The sequence below is a fragment of the Lissotriton vulgaris genome, chromosome 4_1 (assembly GCF_964263255.1).
Source record: "Lissotriton vulgaris chromosome 4_1, aLisVul1.2, whole genome shotgun sequence".
NCBI lineage: Eukaryota > Metazoa > Chordata > Amphibia > Caudata > Salamandridae > Lissotriton > Lissotriton vulgaris.
The window spans coordinates 1,902,695,405-1,902,713,370 of record NC_141691.1 but is presented as its reverse complement, the minus strand read 5'-3'; the positions used below and the strand labels follow the sequence as shown (position 1 = coordinate 1,902,713,370).

General features: G+C 40.6%; 1 protein-coding gene across 1 annotated transcript in view; it reads left to right on the top strand.

Moving 5' to 3' along the window:
* KCNQ3 (potassium voltage-gated channel subfamily Q member 3) overlaps window positions 1-17,966 on the top strand; it is a 751,198-nt gene that overhangs the window by 635,980 nt on the left and 97,252 nt on the right. Inside the window, exon 11 of the mRNA XM_086966229.1 lies at window positions 6,741-6,846. Coding sequence (XP_086822355.1) covers window positions 6,741-6,846 — 106 coding nt within the window. The remainder of the gene's footprint in view (window positions 1-6,740; window positions 6,847-17,966) is intronic.

The following is a 17,966-nucleotide window of genomic DNA, read 5'->3' as shown; positions in this document are numbered from 1 at the left end:
GGTTAATGAGGTTAATGAGGTTGTTGGGGTCTGCCCCTGTTTTTTTTTAGAATGTGTGTGACTTGGATTATTTGGAGGGATTCAGGAGCATAGCCCGATGAAAGAGAGGTGTTGATGATTTTGGTCCAAAACAGGGAGATGATATGGTTGGGTGGGCAATCATTTGCTCTGCTGATGTAGTTTGCATCTTTAAACACGTTGCACTATCGGAGAGAAGGCTGCCAATTCCAAATGGACATGCATGCAAGTTTTGCAGAGCCAAAGACAAATAAGTCCCACCTATTTTCATGCTTTTGTGATGCCCGACTACCATTCAGTGGACTCCCTGCAAGCTACAGATTTACAGAGCTCACCTGGAACATCACCACCAAGAATCCTCAGCCTAGAATACTACCAGTGGATTTGTAAGGATTGTTTCCAAGTGGATTGTGGGAATAGAAGTTTCACACTTTCAAGGACCCTCTTGGAAATTCCAGACCCTTGGATTGTGTGTTGGATACTCTTGGACCCACAAGAAGAATTTCCGGAAGGAGTTCTAACAGGATCAAGCGTGCTGGAAGAAGCTGCACAAGTCTGCTGAGAAATCCTCAAGAACAATCCTGAAGGTGAATATGTCCCTGTCAGAGGCACCCAAAAGTCCAAAAGTGCCACTGTTGGTTTCTAAGCACTAGAAAGTGACTAATCTTTAAACATTGATATCTCTAGGTCAGTGCTATTATTGCCAATGGTAAATGCATATATGACACTACTAATAATCCACTTTCCAACAGATATGTTGAATGTATATATGTACCTTGTTAATGTTTGTTCATCATTGAAAAGGCCCCTCAAATGAACTATGAGAAAAATAAATAAAAAAACACAGCAAGGGTTGGAAACAAAGATACATGGTTGTTAGAAATGATTTCAAGTAAATTTTGACACAATTTTGATTTGTGATTTACAAACTCATTTCAAGTTATGTTTGTTGGATTATTCTGTGATTGAATGCTGAGTCCTCCTTGCCATGTTTTTTATGTTCTGCCAGCGGAGTTGGCAAAGTTTTGGCCATCTGCATTATGCATGTAACATGAACTTCTGGCCACATTCCGCCAAACGGTTGCGTGGCAGAGTTTTTTTCTCATGCCGCTCGCCAATGGTAAATTGGTGAGCACGAGTGAAAATTGGCATCTCCTAGTGTGATTTTTGGATGCCAGGAAGGCACCCTACGAGATTTTACCAATGCGGGCAGTCGTGACCTTTCGCGGTGGGAAAGCTGCTGCTCAAGTAGAAAATCTATTTGAACGACAGCAAAACCAACTCTAGGAGTAGCATCCTCTAGCACACAGCATGGTGCTGTTTGTGCTGATTTTTCAGCGCAGAACAAGCTCCCTGCATTAAAAATCTGTGCAAGCAGCATGACGTGCCGATTTCCAGTTATTTGCAGAATATTGGAAAGTTTTCATGTAACTCTGCGAGTTCCACCAACCCTTAATTGCAATTTCCATAACTATAGCAACAGAACCACAGTGGCTAGATTTGTTATTTAAATGATCTCTCATGAGCTAGGTTTTTATTAAAGAAAGTTTTAACAAACTTGGAGTAGAACTCGAAGACCCTCGAAAATGAATATCAAATCATCTTTGTTACTAGGAACTAAAGCATTAGATTTAGACTTGCATTCTACCCAAAGCTCCCTACTTTACTGCATTTCATTCTGGACTATTAATTTTATAACAATGATAATAACAAATATTAATAATAAAATTATATGATCTGTGATGCCCAAAAGAAGTCCACAGAAGTATGTGTCAGAATAGCTAGAAATGGAAGAAATGTTTCATTGATAGGGCCAGGTGCTTCAGTTAGAGCATATGATGAAGAGCGGAAAGGCCAAAAGCGTAGTGGTGACATTTCATTTGGTTTAAACAGTCTGAAACTGTGACTAAACTCCAGATCAATGTGCGAAAGTATTCAGGCAGTCATGCATTTGTTTTATTGCCTTGTGATGGGTCTTGGATTAAACTTTAACGGCAGCCATGCTGATCTGTCTTTGTTTGGTGACAGTATCCCTGCTATCTGTTCTGTGCCCCGCTCCTTTGCACCTTGGTCACATCCTGGCACATCTATGCACTAACCCTCCTTTTTTGTCAAGTGGAGCATAGGGCAGACCTCCCCTGCCTGCACTGGTATTAGTCTCACAAGCATCAGACGTCCACCCCCTTTTATGTCTGCCTCCCAGAAGCACCCTCGTTCTTGCCATTGTCATCCCCAAATATTAAAAGTAATCTTATGGTACTCAGTCAAACATTTGTAATAATGGTGTACCTCCTTGGATGTATGACGTTACAACGCATACATTCAGAATGCATACCATCACAACGCAATTTTTACAACGCAAGATCCATTACAACGCATGCTATTACAACGCATGCCATTACAACCTAGATGCTATTACAACGCATGCCATTACAACGTAAGTATGGGTAAGTATATTTTTTAATTAATTTAATTTTAATTTTAATTTAATTACAAAACTGTTTATTATTTTAATTAAATATCATTTAATTTTTTTTATTTATTTTGATTTACTATTCTAACTCCAGGGGGTGTAATAGTAGCATAAGTGTTGGATAGTGTAGGGGTTTAAATTAGTATTCTAACTCTAGGGGGGGGGGGGTGTAATAGTAGGGTAAGTGTTGGATAGTGTAGGGGTTAAAATTTATTATTCTAACACCAGGGGGTGTGATTGTAGGGTAAGTGTTGGATAGTGTAGGGGTTAAAATAACTATTCTAACTCCAGTGGGTGTAATAGTAGGGTAAGTGTTGGATAGTATTGACAGCATGTTATGTTCTTTCTGTTTAAGCGCTTAGAGACCGGCGGTGATAGGCACTATACAAAAACTTTATAACATAACATAACAGGTTAAAATTACTATTCTAACCCAAGGTGGGTGTAATAATAGGGTAAGTGCTGGATAGTGTAGGGGTTAAAATTACTATTCTAACTCCAGTGTGTTTAATTATAATACATTAAATTTAAATTAAATTTAATTAAAATATTAAAATTAATGTAAGTAAATTATATTACATTTAAAAAGTATTAAATGTAATTAAAATATTAAAATAAATGTTAGTCAATTAAATTAAAATTATATTAAAATTAAATTAAAATTAAATTACAATTAAATGTAATTAAAATAATGTAAGTCAATTAAAGTAAAATTAAATACTGACTCATACTTACGTAGTAATGGCATGCATTGTAATAGCATCTGCGTTGTAATGGCATGCGTTGTAATAGCATGCGTTGTAATGGATCGTGCGTTGTAAAAGTTCAGTTGTGATGGTATTGCGTAGTGAAAGTTGCGTTGTGATGGTTGATTCCCACCTCCTTTCCTCCACATGGCATAGAGACACTGCACCACTATATATAATTCCATGTCACTTCTAGTAGCGAGCCTCAGGAGGATATGAGTCTGGTAAAGTATGTTAGTGTTCACATTTCATCCAGCTTGAGCAATACACCAGAAATCCTTACATTAAAAATGAAAATTGAACCAAGCAGGGCTATCGACTGTATGTTCAGTGCTGGTGTATGAAATTGTGTTTTTGATTGAGGCTGGTGAAGACCATTCTCAAGCAACAACCTCAATCCCCGTCAAACTGAACCACAAGAGTCACAAAATTAACCACAGCTTAACTCTCTGGTATCTTGGCACAAACACAGTTAGGTTTGAATGAGAGGCAAGGTGTGAAGTATTTTTGAAGCACTCAAACAGTAATAAAGGGAAAACACAACACTAGAAATATCCTACACCACTTTAGGAAAATAGAGAAAATGTTAATAAATAAAATGACACAACTAATGCATTCCAATCAGAAGACCAGAGTTATCAGTTGTTAAAGTTTTTAGTGAAAAATAGCACCTAAAAGATCAAAGTTTTGGCCTACCTTTGGACTTGGCAGAAATTTGGAGAAAAAGTTGTTGAGAGGATAAATTCAGCGTGGCAAGGCAGCTTGCGGTGTCTGGGGAAGACACGTTATAGTTGTGAGTCGCTGAGCGGTCGCGTTGAAGATTACTACATTCAGACTTTTTCACTTTTATGGAAGTCAAAAATGTCCAATGGGAACGAAGCTGCAGGCTGTAGTTGACGACGGCTCCACATAGCCAGACACTCCTTCCGAGAGGAGCCGCTGAACTGAATTTGCTGCTGCGGAGAAGAATGTAACAGGAGCACCACTGCCTGCACTAAATTGCTTTCCTTCAATGGAAAAGTACAGTGAACAGCATGGCAGCGAACAAGCTCAGGAAAATACATTTTTTACAAAATTTAGATTCTTCATTTTTTGGGGAAGTGCTTGAAGGTGGAAGTGTCAAAAAGAACGCTAGAGAGATTAAGGTGTGTTGTAATGTGTGCAGTACATAGAGATTAAGGTGTGGTGTAATGTGTGCAGTGCATAGAGATTAAGGTGTGATGTAATGTGAGCAGTGCATAGATTTGCGTAGGAGGCTCTTCTTATAACGTATTATCAGGGCTTTAAGTGGACCTGATCTCTCTGTCTCTCAGAAACGGCAATAATTAAAAACAGAGACTGAAATGGGATCCTACATTCCTTAACTATACTGTCAAAAAAATCTAAAAGATTAATGAAAAATGATGCAAAAACATTTAGATCATTCATGTTCAGGGCCGGACTGGCCGTAGCGGGCACCGGGCAATCCCCCAGTGCGCCGCACGGGGATGGAGCCGGTTTGGGGCCCCTGGGGGCCGTTTTTATTACAGGGCCATTTTTGCAACACAGCTGCAAAATCGTCCTTGTAACAAAATCGGCTGAAAACCGGCCCTGGCAAAGAGCTCATCGGCACCCACAACCCCCTAGGGGGGGAGGAGCGCCTGCCGAGCACTTTGCCAGGGCCGGTTTTGGTTCTCAGTCCGACCCTGTTCATGTTAGAAATGTAATTGTTTATATTTCACGTTTTACTTAATTGTGCATCCGCTAAGAGTTTTAGCTATTTTCAGGCTGTTGTTTTTCTGTGTTTTTGTCATGCAGCAATGTATAATTAATAATTGGAACTTAGTCACATCCAGGTGTTGAATACTGGCCAAAATCGAGAGAAAGATTTGGAATGAGTTTTAAGGCAGTACAAGTTTATCACAGTGCCTGTCGGAGGGGCAAAAGGGTGTTTAGAATACATGGTCATCCTATCCTTGGCCTCTCTGCAGAGCAAATAGGGTAATGGTCACATATTCCGTTTGTAACTGTGATTCTGTGAAAGGCTGCACATCTGTCAAAATATTGACCAGGTGAAAGTAAAAGAAAATGCACTTCTTACACTTGAGTGGGTATGTTGTGGGTTTGGGGGGTGAAGTGAAGGAGATGAGAGGAAGTGCATTCAGGAGAGCGAAAAGAGGGAACTAAGGAGGAAAGAGATGAGGCGTAAGATAAGCAGATGTGCGCGATCTTATGAGAAAAAGGAGTGTACATGTGTAAAAAAGACTGAATGTAACAGAAGTGATTGAAACACTCTGAAGACCACTACCCATACTGCAGGTCTCTAATATTTAATTCACAGTCTCAACATTTCTAGAATGAAACATTTTCAGGATTATTTACAACCAAATTATTGTTGTTTCTCATTTATCTTAAACAGTTTACAAAGCCAATAGTCCTGGCTGGTTTTAGGTGTATGTTAGTTGCTGTATTATATATCTGACTATAATAACAGAAAGCTCGTAGAAACCCAAATACTGATCGTTTGGCATACCATGGGAATCACAGAAATGTAGCTTACATGTTTAAGCCACAGCCTAATTACATAGGCCACACCCCCTTCAGAGACCCCTCGGTTTTTTCAAACAACTTAAAGCTGTGCATAATATTTTAAAATAATGCTGCACATTCTGGTGGATTTCGGTGGCATTTAAATCCATAAAGTTGCTTCCCCCTCTCTCTCTTCTTCTCTCCCCCCTCTCCCTCCCAAAATGCAAAATAACTTTAAAAAATCTTTCCCTTTGGCATAGCCTATATATCCCTCTTTGGGATCCTATTATACATAGTTAAATTGTGATATCCATTTAATTCACTTCAATGCTCCTTGTTTTGTAATGATGTTTTACATTGTTTACCTTATTCAATAAAGCTTTCTAAACAAAAAAAAAAATTCAAGTTGCTTATTTTTAGTTCTCTCTCAGCACTCATTCATTGGCTCAATCCCACCTAACCCTGACGACATTGATACAAAATGACTTGTTTTTTGTCTAGCACTTTGTTCTTCACTTCTGCATTGTGTTTGCATAATAAAGATCAAGGACTACTTTTTCCCCGATTGATGAGATTCATTTTGTTGACCTCGATAGGATGAATGGCTGAATAGGTGTTCCAGCGAATAGTAAATCACTGCAAATATCAGCTGTGCTCGTTTAACTCATTGCGCGTTCTTGCCAGCTGTTTTAAAGGTGTGTTTAAAAGAAATGTTCCCTTTGCAAGCACCGCCGATCATGTACAGGGAAGCTTTTCCCAGTTAAGTCCAAATTGGAAACCTAAAACGTAATAAAGGATCATTCAGACTGTCCCATTTCTGCCAAAAACGAGCATCTAAATGCTTATGTTTAGTAATTGAACGATTTGAATGTTTGAAGATCGCCCTACATATCAAAGAGTGTGTTCAGTTTCCACAGCCTTCTGTTAGCATTAGCAATGTAATAATATCCTGGCAGTGTTTGGAGATTGTAACCTGAGCGGTTTAATATTTGCAGATGCCGGAGCCGGTGGGGATCCCTTGGCAGAAGACAGGGGCTACAGTAATGACTTCCTGTTAGAAGACCTGATCCCTACAATAAAAGCGGCTATCCGAGCTGCCAGGTATGTTGGGCGCAGGATGCTGTGGACTGACTGTCGAGGGTCATTTCAAACAATACAGCTTCGTTTGATAGAAATACGTCTGAATAACCTCGCTACTGATGCATGGAGCACCTCTTTGGCGTTTGCCCTGCAGCGTATTTATGTTTTCATGCCATAATACAGCTTTAATCAAAGGTCGGGCGGCTTAATCTTAGTATCGTCAGTAATTATCTTTAGAGAAACACACGCAGAATATACTTACTTCTAGATGACAGCCGTCATGTTTGTTTAATCTGTCAATATTTTTGTAGTATATAGTTTTTCTAGTCTGTATCATCAGACCATGACCTCACCAAAGTCTGAGCATTCTAACCAATCAGGGCCCAGCTACTGGGCTTCTGCCGCCAATCAATATAAAGTAAAAAAAAATAAGGTGTATTCGCCCCCTTCTGTGACAGTGGTGCTGTGCTCTAGTTTACTTACATTCTGCTTACGAATAAATCCACCTCCAGCTCTGTCTCTCATTGGCTGCTACAATTGGGAAGGAGCTATAAGGGTACTCAAATCTGTGGGCGGATTTAACTTCTCAGTGACCTAATTATAACTAGATAGTGTGTCCTCGTGTCCTGTGAGAAATGAATGCAGCTCACATCACCATGAAAATAACCTAATTACTATGGGTCATAGGTATCAAGCCCTTTTCCCGTTCGCAAACAGAGAACGGGAGAAGGCCTTTTGAGATGTATCATCCCAAAAGGCCATCGCAAATTTTCAAAGTGCCATGTGGTGACCATATATGCATATTTCAGGGGTGCAACTGGGTGTCCTTTGGTGTCCTTGCTCCCTTGAAATTGCATTCGCAATTTGCGAGTACCTAATGGGTACTTGCCAATCGCAAATGTCTTCCCATTCATTCCTATGAGCCTCCAGACCCATAGGTATGAATGGGAAGCTATTCCTTAATTGGGAATATGTAGGAATCACAATTATCATTGCGATTCCTATATACATAGTATTTTGTGAGTCCTTAATAGCGATTTGCTACAAAATCGCTATTAAGGACTCGCAAAACGGCTTTTTCATACATATGCCCCCACATGTAGTAATGTTTTCCATTTTCCTGTTGTCACACATCCTTATATTGCTTCTGAACGTCACGTGATCTCAGGGCTTTGAGAGCAGAGGTGCCGCTTGGAGGGAACTTGCTTAGGCGTTTTACTGCCTAAGCAAGGAGGGCAATTGACCAGGGCTCCACCTTCCAAGGGATCCCGGGAAAAGTAGGTTTTGCTTTATGATGCAGCTCTCTAGTTCTCTATCTTCTTTTAACATATATTACAATACTGTTTGGCAGCATGAGGCTTGAATTAGCAGAAAATGAGTAATAAAATGCAAAGTTGTTCCAAAGAGAGCCCCACAAAACCCTTAACATGACACTGCCTCTGTGTTGGGAGACTAGACACTTTTGCGTGTTGGGAGGGTCATAGCTCAGTACCTTCCTGTAGTTTGCTTACTGTTGATACGGCAAAGGGAGCATGAGGTCATAGACACACAAGAAAGAAAAAAGCAGGCGAGAAGAGATGTGATCATCAAAGCATGCGCAGATTAAGTTACACTGAGGGCTGCTGCAGAAGGCTCTACAACAACAACAATGTATGGACTGGAACCAAGCAAAAATACTATGTACATCCGTGGCGTGTCATCGCTGGAACAATTGTGAATCACAGCCTGCAAGACAAAAAGAAAGATAAGATGGTGCATCATGCGTCCAGCAAAGGAGAAAGAGAAAGAGTGAGGTAGAGGAATAGAGAGAGAAAGAAAAAAAGAGTGAGAGAGAGAGAGGAAGACAGAGAAAGAGTGAGATACAAGGAAGAGAGAGAGAGAAACAGTGTGAGAGAGGAAGGAAGAGAGAGAAAGAGTGAGATAGAGGAAGAGAGAGAAAGAGAGAAAGTGTGAGAGAGAGAAAGGAAGAGATGGAGAGGGAGTGTTGACACTGGAGAAAGTCTTTGCAGCTCACCTTTGTGCCACCTGTTTGTTACCAACCACGTGCCAGGACATAGTGCACCCTCATGTTTAGTGATCTGAAAGATAGTATAGAATTAGTAATTGCAGAGTACATACAACTGCACATGCGTAATTCTCTGTTTCATGAATGTGCACTCAGGCTGCTGCACCCCATCCACTCCCACTGCTTGGAGGTGTCTGTGCGCTCTTGTGTGCCCAGGCTGCGGCGCACTATCCACTCCCACTTCCCAGAGGTGACTGCCTGCTGCTGCGGAAAGAAGCCTCTCTGCTCACCTTCCGCCACTGGCATGTGTGTAAGAGGGCCCACCACTTGCCGAGCTACTTTCTCAGGCGTTGTCAGGATGGCCACGCATTATCGCAGGTTCTACACGCGTTCAGCTCAGTTCAGTTCAGGTGGTGTTGGGGGGGACGCCAGATTATAAATATATATACAGCGCTCCTGCAAAGTAGTATGTTAAAGTGCTTTATTAGACAAATATTTACTTGGCAGCCTGCTGCAACATCAATTCCAATGCATTCACCACCTGCTTAGCGCTGTCCCTGTCCCTCCTTCTTTAAAGTAGCAATATTGGGCTACTTTTTGGTTGGATTTGGGCTACAGAATGCTTAAAAATATGACAACACTGGATGAGGGTGTCCGTGTTTGAGTGCTACCTTCATCCGGGTTGCAAAAGCCAAAGTGTCACTCTGTGAGCCAAGTCCCACAACATCGCCAACATTGAAGGTACTGGGAATCACTGACCCTACATTCATCCATAGTTCCACACAAGAAAGATGGTGGACATGACACATCTGTGTGGATATGAATGTTTATTACACATTCAGTGGAGTGTTGCAGCTGTAGCAAGACAGAGACATGGAAAGTTGAAGTTTCAGTTTTTGGCACATGGAGGGCAGCCAATTAGAGACAAGTTTGTGGTCGGAGTTAGGCTGCACCAACATATGTACTTATACAATCACTCCGCCGGTCCCCATGCACTTAAAAATTCACTATACACTCTCCTTGCAGTACTCTAATGATCCAATCTTTACATACGTACTTGTACAATGACAAGACATAGTTACATTCCTAATGTTTTCCCCCACTCTCAAAGGTAAGATGGTTGCATACGCTGTCCAGAGCACAATGTAATGTGGTAGGGCCCAGGGGCAGCATGTTGCATACATAATGAACACACAGACACAAATAGATAGTGGAACTGGGTATGGGCATGTGCGCTCGACTCCTTTTTAATACGAGGGTCACATGTCGAGTGAGGTCTGTGTGGAATGCGTGTGGGATGAGTGTAAGCCAACCCTCCGGGAATGGTTGGTGCTGGCAACAAGTACAACCGTAATCATTGGATCAGACACAGAGATTCAATCATAAAGGGTCAATGATTTGTGCTGCACTTAGGTAGAGGCACCAGATGTGAAATAATACAGAAAAGATTCTATCGTAAAGGGTTCATGACTTGCAGTACAATGAGGTAGGGGCAGCAGATGTGAAATTATACACAAAATATTGTATCATAAAGGGTCCATGAGTTGTGTTGCACTGAGATAGGGCCATCAGAAGCATTTAGCATCTGCGCAGTAAGGGATGATGCGTAGTGTGGGCGAACCACACTGAGAGCAATGCCTGTTGCCTACTGGACTGCGTTATCTGTAATCGCGACTCAATGTGAATTGTGAGCCCTGCTATTGGTAGTGTACATCGAAGGCAGTAGTCAGCACAGACATCGAGGAATGCTTTTAGTCGCTTCCTCTTGACCAAATTCAAGGACATAGAGTACAATTCTCTCTGTAATAAATAAATCATGTCTAAATTTAAATTGTGAGCTCTGCTGACCACAGTGTAGGTGTATGGAACAAAAGAATTAACATTTATGGAATACACTCATGAAATTGTGGTGCTTCTGAGTACAGTTGTAAAGTACAGTATTCTGAAGCTAGAATCTGAACTGGTCGTTCATCATATCATCCACCTTTTCCAGTAGGGGACAGCTGTGGAAAACAACGAGCTTCTAAACTTGTTTCCCACACACTCATGGGAGTTCCTTTTGCTTTTTTCATCATGAACAAATCAATAGTATTTCTTATCAGTTCTTTTGAATGTAGAGGGTGTATAGTATAAATGTTCATACATTTCCTCTTTTTTTGAATTCTCCATTTTTCTATTTGTCCACTCAAAATATGTGTTTCATCTTCTAAAGTAATTTCTTCTTCTTCTACATTTACAATTTTATAGGAAATATTGTTTTGCACCAGATATAATGTACCCTTTTGGACTTTCGTGACATGTACTAACTCTTGCCATATTTTCCGAATCTTTGTGGGTACACCATTAACAAGAATGACAACAGGTTCAGTATCCTCTCTTTCTACACCAACAGCTTCAACATTTTTCTTAATATCTAAAGGTATATACACAACTCTTCCTTTTAAACCTCTTTATAGATCTGTTGGAGGCAGCTTGCTTGTTTTAGGCTAAATACTAATTATAGCCTGAAAAGAGTGCACAGATTGTATAAGGATGGCCTCATATGTATTTAAATCTTTAGGTTTAGGAGGTATAGCTACTAATTATAAGTCAATATGGACAGCTCTCGCTGGCATTTTGTTTTCTTCTAATTTATTGTAACAATATTTACAAATACATTGTACAGTACCTAACTCAAATCGACCTTCCACAAACAGATAAGCCGCAAATTCTTTCTATTTATCATTGTTTTCCTTTTCATTTTTTAAAAACACATCTACATTCCTAGTTTGAATTTTATAATGAGTACGTAGAGAACAAATAAAAACATAGTTGGGATTTTCACCAGAAACTACTTTAAACTTTGTTATTTCTTTTTCAAACTTCACATCTGTACTATCTCCCATCTCTTCCTCAATACGTACACTTCTCAAACTCTTATTTTCTGTACACTCCTCTTGACTAGCAAAGAAACGTAACTCTATATCATCACAAACTTGTTTTACATCTAACACTGAACCATGATAAAGATCTGTACTAATTTCATTTAGACATAATGCAGGACTTTTCACATAGTATAATCTTCTACCTAACTTTCGCATTTCGGATTGATGTACTGCTAATATTGTTAAAAGATGAAAACGACTTTGACACACTTTCTTAGAAAGACAAGCCAGAGAATGACTTTGCAACCCTGTATTTTTTCTCACTTTGGAAAGATCTAGTTCTTGTAATATCTTAAACTTATGTTTCACAGTTTTTTTCCATATTGTCACAAGAAATTTTGTAAAATATCAATAGATTAGACAAATATGACTACAATCCCATGTAAACACTGGAGCCTGTTTACGTCTCCCTTGAAGTTCTTCAGCTATTACTTGTTCAACATTTCTTAGGAACTATCTTTTCTTTTTCAGTTGGAGGGACATTTTTCACTTCATAACAACGACCACAGGTATCAACTGCATGCAGTGATCTATTTTGTTGAAAATAACAAAATATTCTATCGTAAAGGGTCCATGAGTTGTGCTGCACTAAATTAGTGGCTTCTGAAGCACTCAGTGTGTGTGCACCCTGCAATGATGCTATAATTGATATAAAAAAAGTTCTTGAAGCAACGATACTAAAAGGATATTATGTAGGTTTTAGGGACGTTGTAGTTAGTTTCCTACTCCACTCTGTAATTACTGAATGAAAATTGTGAACCCTGATGACCGCAGTGTAGGCAGGAGGCTGTGGTGAGCAAGGGCCCACAGCCACGTGGCGTTTAGTAGAGCTACACAGTAATGGCAATTCGGCGTGTGTGCAGCCAGCGATGATGAGTGGTGCACTGAGTTAGTGGCACTTGAAGCAACCAGCGTATGCGCACCCTGCGATGATGCGTGGTCTCGGCGGGCTGCACTGGGAGCAATGTCTTTTGTCTGTTGAATTCTGCCCTAATATAGCCATGTGGCGATGACTTATGGTGCAGTGAGTTAGTGGCACCTCAAGCACTCAGCGTGTGCGTACCCTGCGACGATGCGTGGTCTGGGCGGGCCGTACTTGGAGCAATGTTTTTTGTCTATTGAATTCTGCCTTAATAAGGCCATGTGGCGATGACTTCTGGTGTAGTGAATTAGTGGCACCTCAAGCTCTCAGCGCGTGCATACACAGCGATGATGCGTGGTCCGGGCGGGCCGCACTTGGAGTGATGTCTTTTGTCTATTGAATTCTGCTTTATTATTATTATTATTATTATATTTCTTATATAGAGCCAGAATCGACCCCCGAAGGGGTATCTCCGCGCTTGCCTTGGGAACCCGTCCTGGTTTTTCCCGGTGAGATAGCCCCTACAGGGCATCCCCAAGGTGAAAGCCAGGCATCCCGCCGCGGGGGCGGCGTTGTGGAGATTAAGCAAGCTTAATGCCCAGAGTTGCAGAGTGTGAACCCATGATTAGGTCAGGCACCGAAGCGAGAATTATCGAGTCCGTGGACATTTTGAGCTCAACACCCTGCCGCGTCGGGAATTGAACCCTGGTCCCGGGTCTGACCTCTGCTTAATAAGGCCGCGTGGTGATGACTTATGGTGCACTGAGTCACTGGCACCTGAAGCACTCAGCGTGTGTGCACCCTGTGATGATGCATGGTCCGGACGAGCCGCACTGGGAGCAATGTCTTTTGTCTAATGAATTCTGCCTTAATAAGGCAACGTGGCTCTGACTTCTGGTGCACTGAGTTAGAAGTACCTTTGGCGCTCAGCGTGTGTGCACCCTGTGATGATGAGTGGTCCGCAGGGGGCCGCACTGGGAGTAATGTGTCTTGTGTACTGGACTGTGTCATCTGCAATCGCCACTCCGTCTGAATTGAGAGCCCTGCTGTCTGAAGTGTACATTGAAGGCAGTAGTCTGTACAGACATAAGTCTGCTCTGCGGTGCAGCCGGATTTGCAGGGGGCCTGTGTTGAGGAGGCCCGCGGTCATGGCGGCAGCCACGTGGTAGGGTGAGGGCCACCACTCTGGCAGACTTGTTGGCCTACACACAAGTGAACCACCCCCAGAGACCCGGCTTATTTATTCATACTCCTACAGTAGAGTGGCGTACGTTGTACAAGCCCACTCCGCTTCTGCTTCCAGGGGAGGACAACACAGCTACATGACCGAGATCTTCCCCACTGCCTGAGGTAACATGGTTGCGTCTATTGTCCACAACACTGCAAGCACCAGCAGTATGTGTACACATGGAGAGTTTTGTGCTTTGCATAGTGAGGACTCCACAGCACATCACCGCTACACTTGGTATTGTGTGCATTATTATTGATGGATAACTTGCGTCCTTCATACATGCTTGGTTGCCACATCTGCCAACATTCAAGTATTGTGTGGCTGAGGGACCATGCTGTTTTGGGAAGGTCCGCTGTCCTGTTAAGCGCTGCCTAGGTGGTAGTAGGGAGGGTGGTGGTCCGAGGGGACGTCCTGAGGCGGGTGGCAGTGGGTGTTGTGGCCTTCATGGGTATCGGAGCTGCATGATCAGTAACTTTATAACATGTGTGGTACTGCAGATGTGATTGTGGGCTGGGCTCCCTTACACACTGTAGGTAGTCACCCTGGTATACACCAGTAAAAGGCAAATGTTAGATTTCTACTGCTAACGCGGCTTTTAGCCTGTTTTTGGACCGCACCCCAGATTTGGCTCCTCATTGAAAATATTGGGAAGTGGGGTTTTTGTGTTATTTTTGCACGGGAATGTCTACTCTGCATATTATTACCGTTAGTTGCTCTCATTTGTGGCAATTTTTTTTTGCTGAAGCTGTTCCTGGAAAACAGGGGATATTGTCTGTTTTCACTAGGTTGAGAATGAAATAATAATTTAAAATCACTGAAAAAACATAGGTTTAAAGAAGATTATGGGCTAGATGTATCAACATACCCTTTTGCGATTTCCAAATAGCGATTTCTTAAAATTCCTTATTTGCGATTAGGAAATTGCTAATCGCTAATAAGGAATAATTTCCCTTTCAATTCTATGGGCCAGGAGGCCCATAGGAATGAATGTGAAATTATTCTCAATTTGCGATTCGCAATTTGCTAATTGCAAATTAAGAATAATTTCAAGGGTGCAGGGGTGTCTCAAGGACACCCTGCTGCACCCCTGAAAATGACATGTGTGCGCATATGGCGCACATACATGCTCTAAGGGCATGTATGAGCGTCACATGGCACCTTTACAAATTGCATAAAGTGCATTTGTAAAAGAATTTGCAAATTACCACCAACTAAAAGTTGGTGGTAATTTGCGATTTCTTAGCCAAAATTCGCTAAAATGAAATGTTTCATACATAGCATTTAAGAAATCGCAATTTGCGATTTCTTAAATGCTTGCGCAATGGTAAGAAATCGCAAAATTAGCGATTCCTTAATATTGCAAACTTTTTGCATGATACATCCCATTTCCCATTTTTCTTGTCGCAAACGCTGCTATTTTGCGATTTGCAGCGTTTGCGACAAGAAAAAAGCTTGACACATCTACCCATTTAATTAGAAATTAGCATTTAAAAAACCTTTGAAATTCACTTAAAAAAACATAGGTTTTAGAGACGTTATAGTTACAAATTAGCATTTAAAAAACCTTTGAAATTCACTGAAAAAAACCATAGGTTTCAGGGACGTTATAGATAGTTGGACATTTCACTCATACAAAACCACAGAAATTCCACTGTTATAGTTAGTTGAGCTAACTATAACTTGCGTCCCCACAATGCACTGCTGATGACGTCAGATATTACATCATTCATGACATGGTCAGTGACATCACTGATGACATCACTGATGATATCACAAATGACATCACTGATGACATCACTGATGACATCATCCAGTGACTCTGTGTTTCTGTAAAGTTTAAATATGTTATATATATATCGGCCAAGTTGTATTGAAGAATGAGTGGGTGTATAAGTTTCAGGATGGAGGATTTAGTAGTTGCATGAATATATATATATATATATATATATATATATATATATATATATATATATATATATATATATATATATATATAAAAAATGGTACTAAATTACCTTAATATATAGATTCACAGAAGAAAAAAAACAAAGGTTACAGGGACGTTACAGTAAGGCTCAGATTTCACAGTTACCTCTATCTTACTGAATGCATGGGTTAGTGACTACTAAACTGTGTGAATGTTTGTATCAGTCTAGCTATTGTTGTGTAAGCTACTGCATTGGTTGGTGAGTAGCCTGAAACCTATGTTTTTTTCAGTAAAAAAAAAAATATATATATATATATATATATATATATATATATATATATATATATATATATATATATATATATATATATATATATATATATATGTATATAAATATACACATTGATGATCTGTTTATTGTTTGGAGGGGAGACAGGGCCTCGGCTGAGGAGTATGTCTCAACTCTGAACAATAATGACTTGAATCTACAGTTCACCTGCACAATAAGTGACAACAGTGTATGTTACCTTGACCTAGAGGTTTTTGTGGAGAATGATCATCTCCACACCAGACTCTACAGGAAGCCGACGGCTGGGAATGCCGTATTACATGCGGCCAGTCATCATCCTAGGAGTCTGGTAAGGAACGTACCTTACGGTGAATACCTTCGACTCAAAAGAAACTGCTCGGGGACGGATGATTTCAAAAAGGCTCAGGAGGAAGCCAGCAATTCGTTCCAAGCGAAGGGATATTCCCGTAACATCTTAGAACAAGCAAACGCTAAAGCAGAGACCATTGACAGGAGGGACCTCCTGGTGGTTAAGGAGTCAAGGATAGATAATGATCAGGTCTGAATGATAACTACATTCAACAGTAAATCTGGGGAACTGGTCCAGACCTTTAAGAAAAACTGGCAAATATTACACACTGATAATATCTTGAAGACATTTTTACCTGATAGACCTATGGTAACATACAGAAGATGCCAGTCACTTTCGGACCATCTAGTCCACAGCCATTACTCCCCTGAAAAAGCAAATCAGACTACCAATAAAATTGTTGGCTTTTTTCCTTGCCTACGCTGTAAGGCATGTAAATACAGTAAGAAGATCAAGGAATATCCATGTAGAACGGGTGAGGACAGACCCAACAGAAAGATCACTAAACATCTGAATTGTAATTCAGAATATACACAGTTTACTGTTTGGTCTGCCCGTGTCAAAAACGATACATAGGAAGTACCATCAAACCAACGAAAATGAGAATCCTAGAACACATGAGGGCTATCGTGAACAATGATAAGACCTATCCGATAGCCCGTCATTTTGCAGAACAACATCAAAGCAATAGAGATTTACTCATTTACTACTGCATAGACCAGGTTCCCAAATCAGAACGAGGGGGAAATAGGGAAAAAGCCCTCCGTGTATTGGAATAGATATATTTCTTGGACCTCAAAACGATGACACCGTGGGGTCTAAATAATGATGCAGAGATGTGGGTACACCTTTGAAAATCTCCGGTTCTGGAAAACTAACATTTACAATCTGTTAGAACACCATGATAAAACTCCTTGATCAGATGAGAATAGGAATATACTGTAGCCTTGCAAATTTGTCTTTCGCTCCCTTTAACGCCATGTTAATTTGACAATATTAGCATTAGGGATACCGGTGAATTATGACATCTATGTGTGGTAGATTACCAGCCCATACAGGGCTTAATCAAAATTAATTTGCCAAGTAATAACTGGCCCAGCTCTATGTATGTATATATTGTAAATATGTATATAGTATGCATTGGGTTTAACAACATACCATCTGTATAGAGCTGATCTACACACATGAATTGCAATATGGAACTGGGGATACACCCCTACATAATACAAAGAATAACTGCAATTTTGTAAATGGCAATACTGGGTATAGAATATGTAAAAAGTGTAAATATGTGCTAGTCACGATAATTTTTGTTAATGTCAAACGTTGTTTTGAATTTTTGCACTAAGCACTTTATTTGCCGCCATTTTTTAACAGTATAAAATGCCTTGTATAAACATACTACAAGATGGCCGCCACAAAATGAATTTTGTACCATCATCTATGTCTATGAACTAGAAGGGCGGATAGTTTAAAATGGCGAATTGGTTTGTACACTAATGACACTGACGAAGCCTTGAGCGAAACGCGTCT